The sequence below is a fragment of the Haplochromis burtoni genome, unplaced genomic scaffold (assembly GCF_018398535.1).
Source record: "Haplochromis burtoni strain Fernald_Lab_line unplaced genomic scaffold, NCSU_Asbu1 Contig_19, whole genome shotgun sequence".
Taxonomy (NCBI): domain Eukaryota; kingdom Metazoa; phylum Chordata; class Actinopteri; order Cichliformes; family Cichlidae; genus Haplochromis; species Haplochromis burtoni.
The window spans coordinates 3358271-3363123 of record NW_024582380.1 but is presented as its reverse complement, the minus strand read 5'-3'; the positions used below and the strand labels follow the sequence as shown (position 1 = coordinate 3363123).

Sequence of the window (4853 nt, the reverse complement as noted above, 5' to 3'; positions counted from 1 at the left end):
TAAAAATAAATTCAGGTATAAATTATTTTTTCCTTTTGCAGACATCAGCATGAACAATAGGAAACAAAGGTGTGTAAATGACTGCATGGTTTATATGGACTGAATGACTTACACTGCGGAGAACTGGTTCTGGAAAGAATAAGTATTGCACATAATGGCTCAAAGTTAACTTGCAACATTAAATCACATTCAGGTTATGTCCCAAAGCATGCCACATCACAAAGGGGGTCAAAGTGATCAAGTCTCCTCACCTATGTCCTACTGAGTGTCCTCTATGTTACAAAAAAAAACAGACCTAAAGTGTTGTCACCATGTAGATTGCATAAACATCACGTCTGTGTAAAGGAAGGCAGACTCAATCATGTAAAGAGAGGCTACAAGAGAGGCAATCTCAAAGAGAAATAAAGAAAGTCAAAGAGAGAGAGAGAGAGAGAAAAAAAAGGAGATCTAGTGCATTACATTAGGTCCTGCATTATCACTAGTCATTTTATTTCTTATGCATGCCAAGAATAAGTAGAACTCACAGGCAGTCCCAGAAAGAGGATCTAAATATTCAAACAGCTGATATCCACTCCGGTGATAGAAGGGAAGATTTCACATTGATCAAAGCCAAAACATTTACCCTAATGATAATCTTAGTGACTACACCTAGGAGCAAAATATCAGATTATATGCATTTTCAAGACTATCAAAATCAGTTTAGAAAGGTCTTGCCATGCCTTAGGATCCTGTAATGATGTTTATTAGGACAGAGGAGAATCCATATATGACTGGCTAATGATAGCTTTATATATTTTTTGTTGTTTTGTTTTTTTAAATCTACAGAATCACACCAATGCACCAGACAATTTTCAGATTTACCAGCACTTAAATATATAAAAGCTAATTGAAAATTATATTAATATCATTCTTTTTTTGTTAAATTAAGTTTACCATAAATGCAGATCTCTTAGTAACAAAGGTACAAAATTATTTTTCACCAAGTGAAAAAAATGAGGTATTGCAAAAGGAGTTCTCCCATCTGTGAAAAATGTGCCTAAAATGACTATTGAAAAAAATATTTAGAAAAGTAGTGCATAATAAATGTATATATGTTCATGACAAAATAATCAGCTATAAAACACTGTACAAAAATCAGCAGGCCATGTATAAAATAATATCTTTATCTCTGTGACAGCAAATTCTAGCTACTACCATATCCAACCACAACACTTGTGAGAGAAGCTCCAGTCACGGTAGAGCGTGCAGTGGTACACCATGAGGACAACTCAGGGAGACTGGACTGTGCATTCCCATTAGTTTGTACTACATTAGCATGTTAGCTTCCAGTGCTAATATCCCTGACAATATAAAGTGAGTAAATACTACTGCCAATACCTGAGCCCTGAGGGCTGTGTCTTTGTTAGCTGAAACTCACAAACCAAAACTCCAGCCATTCCTTCACTGTACGAGAACATTATCCTGATTACCCTCAGATCAATGACTGTTTTAGGTGATGTGTTTAGGCCAATCTTTGGTTTGCCCTTTCTGGTTACAAAGTGTTGACTTTTAAACCAAGACCTGAAAACTCATGCTGACAATCTTAAACATGTGTACTGAACTGAGGGGGAGATTTTTTTTTTTGTCTTTTGTGACGTGGCCAGATGCTATACGCTGAGCTGCTTGGAAAACTCAATCATCCATCCATCCATCTGAAACAGAGTTCCACCACTGTTCACCTCAACCATTTACATTAAACCTTTGGTAAATTGTACAGTTGTTCTCTAATCCTGCAAGCAAAAAGTAAGAAAATGCACCCTTCCTAAACTCCCATAGTTAGTATACTGATTTAGGTGTGACGAACCTCACTTAAATTTTATGTTACTCTCATCAACAAATGTAAGCAGCTTTGCCAGCTAATATGAAAAAAAAAAAAAAAAAAAAAAAAAAAGGAAAACAAATATAGTCAAGTCAACAAGAAACACAAATCCAAATATAATGCATCCATATGCTCATGCACACTGAAAGTCAAAACATAAATGGGATTTCACTCTTCTTAGCATTTACTTTTTGTGGGCCCAAGTTTAAAAAAATAAAAAAATAAAAATAAATTATCAATATTACCATTTTTTTTCCTCAACTTAAAAGAAAAGTGCATTTATTTTTCATCATAGCCCATACCCCGCCCTTAACTACCCCTTTCTCTCAGTCCCTCCCAGGTCTCTTGTCTCAGTTCCAGCGGAAGGAGATGTGTCGTGGTCGGTCCCCTCCTTCCTTCACCAGCGGCTTGTGGAACTCGCGGCCGGCCCGGGAGTGGATTGCTGCCCAGCAGTACTCACAGTAGTACTGCAGACAGGTCACATTGGCGCAGAAGAAAGGAGCAAACTTCCCTCCGCAGCGAGTCCCCTGGCACTCATCGCACAGCTGGTCATCCAGGACGTATGGCTTCACTTCCACCTGGGACGAGAGAGAGAGAGAGAGTGTAAAATGTGGTTAAATGGAGTCTGAGAACGATTAGAATTCATGCGACATGTCTGGTAAGTGGGAAATTTATATTTTTGAAACATACCATCTACATTTTCAGGATATGAATATGGAACTAGAATCGGATCAACTCACCCGTTTATCAATCTCCCCATGCTGCAGTTGAACAAATCGGGCACTAATGGCTGCAATGTAGCTTTGCTGATTGGAGAAGGCCACTCGCCCTGCCCCTTTTGGATACTTCAGTTCAGGATCTGTGTCGATCCCAGCATAACACACTCCCCCATACAGACGGTCCATGATCATGGCAAGCTCAACTGGAATAGCAATGAAACTTAGAGTGATTTTAACAGTTTGAATCTCAGAAGCTTGATACATTTATTAGTCACTTCAAATGTATACCTGCACGCAGGGGACGAGGGACACCTCCTACAAAGATAGTCTTCCTTGGGTCCAATGGCTGAGAACCATCCATTACAAAGTCACTATCATTTAAATTCCAGGGCCGGATCTGGACCTACAAAATTTAAAATGCATAATAATTTCCCCAGTGTCCTACTTGTTTCTGACCAAGATACATTTAGAACTGATAATTTTAAGGCCTTGGTGCTCATGTAATATAGATTATAACAGTGAATAGTCTTGTCGGTTGCGGCAGGGGCTTTTTACGAGAAGCCTCTTGTGTGCTGCATTTAGCATACAGCAGAAAGCAAAACATTTGTAATGAGGATAGACACACAAAAAAAAAAAAAAAAAAAAAGAAGCCCACTGCATCTACGCTGGAAGTGATTCGCTTGTTTCACAACTTTGAAGTTGATGGCTGGTCATTTGCAGGCTCTTATTTAACTATTTAACCTTAGTTAACCCCTCTAATGTATTTACTACTGTTAATATTCCAGTCAGTAATATTCTTCAGTCTGGAAGTTGAGGAAAGATTGTTAGGTCCTGCACGTTTGGCAACGACACATGTGCGATCCACATGATTGCAAGTCACTTCTGGTGTGGATGCAGCTTTAATGCTAAAACTCACTGGTTTGTCTTTGATGGTGGGGCTGGAGACACACAGGTAAAGCTTGCCATCCTCCTGAATGCAGGCATCAATCAGGGCCTGAACAGAGCTCTCATCTTGAAACAGCAGGAATGCATATCCTGGAAATATTGGGCATTCGGAACAATGAGTGCTCACCAGAAAATAACAAATTTTAATCTGAACAGCACAAAATATCAAATTAAACTTTTCTGATGCACCTTTGGGTGGAAAATAGGACTTGCTTTCTGCCTTATGGGGCCAGTCCACGAAAAGATGACCAAACCGACGGAAACTGGCAGTGATTTCATCTAGAAAACAAACCCCCCCCCCAAAAAAAAAGAACAGTTAGTCAACAAGCACATCAGCAAACCTATTTAAAATGGCACTGCATATCACTACCATGCCACAGGACACCATTGATACAGTAGCTGAAATATAACTTGTAAATATATAACTTAAATCTAGAAATGCCATAAAACACGTGAAAACACAAAAAAAGTTGTTTATAGTTCATTATTGTAAAAACTGCAGTTAGTCAAGGACCCCCTTCAGGTTTAACATGACTCACCTTCATCTATGTCTGGGGGCAGCCCTCCAACAAACACCTTGCGCGAATATCGCTCCACACGTTCACCATTAAGGGATGCAAAGCAGTGGCCTGGACCGAGGCCAGCAAGCCCCTGGTCACCTGACTCATCATCTCCAAAAGAGCGCTCATCCTCCATGGGGAACAAAGACGAATGACCTAATCGAGAGAAGGATCTAATTAACACATTTTAACTTCCAATCAGAATTAATCCAAATAAGTTCAATCACAAGAAATAAAAGGACAATTGCCACTTCTTATCCCACAATAAAATTAGGATTACTATTAATACTAGTTCTTGATGGACAGCCTGCAAAGGTGTAAACTCCCTGAAGAGGAAAAAAGGATCTCAAGCAGTGAAGACAGAATAATCAGTGATGCAGACAAAAATCAAGCAGACAAACAGAGGCAAAAACAAAGCAATCATGTCAGAGACAACTGATGCTGTTTAAATCACATCAAAGAAATCAAAATGACAGACATGACATTAACAAGCTTTACCTCGTCTTCTCCCATAACTTCTTGCTGCATGTAAAACAAAACAAATTGTTTTTAGAAAAACATCACAAGATAAACACATATATAGGAAATTTCTATCAACCATTTACAATTAGTTGTGAAGGTCTGGACTCCAATTTTAAGAAACATTTTTTTTTAATGTTAGGACACTGTTGTCTGCTATGCTGACTTCAGCTGAAGTATTGCATATCATTCAATGGTAGAGGTGAATGTCCGCCCTAGTGAAAGAAGCTGAAGTTTACTGAATGACAAAAA

General features: G+C 38.7%; 1 protein-coding gene and 1 long non-coding RNA gene across 4 annotated transcripts in view; one reads left to right on the top strand and one right to left on the bottom strand.

The window, feature by feature from the left end:
- Nucleotides 1-544: 544 nt before the first annotated feature.
- The window catches only part of LOC102313511 (cytoplasmic polyadenylation element-binding protein 4), a 10360-nt gene continuing 6051 nt past the window's right edge, over nt 545-4853 (bottom strand). For all 3 annotated transcript variants that reach the window (XM_005916415.2, XM_005916417.2, XM_005916416.3), the window contains exons 5-11: nt 4581-4604; nt 4062-4238; nt 3712-3801; nt 3494-3612; nt 2866-2980; nt 2599-2780; nt 545-2436 (exon numbers count right to left, since the gene is read on the bottom strand). In XM_005916415.2, the coding sequence (XP_005916477.1) occupies nt 2209-2436; nt 2599-2780; nt 2866-2980; nt 3494-3612; nt 3712-3801; nt 4062-4238; nt 4581-4604 (935 nt within the window). In that variant the 3' untranslated portion in view covers nt 545-2208. The remainder of the gene's footprint in view (nt 2437-2598; nt 2781-2865; nt 2981-3493; nt 3613-3711; nt 3802-4061; nt 4239-4580; nt 4605-4853) is intronic.
- The window catches only part of LOC102313314, a 26230-nt gene continuing 23812 nt past the window's right edge, over nt 2436-4853 (top strand). The window contains exon 1 of the long non-coding RNA XR_315432.3: nt 2436-2516. This is a non-coding gene — a long non-coding RNA (uncharacterized LOC102313314). The remainder of the gene's footprint in view (nt 2517-4853) is intronic.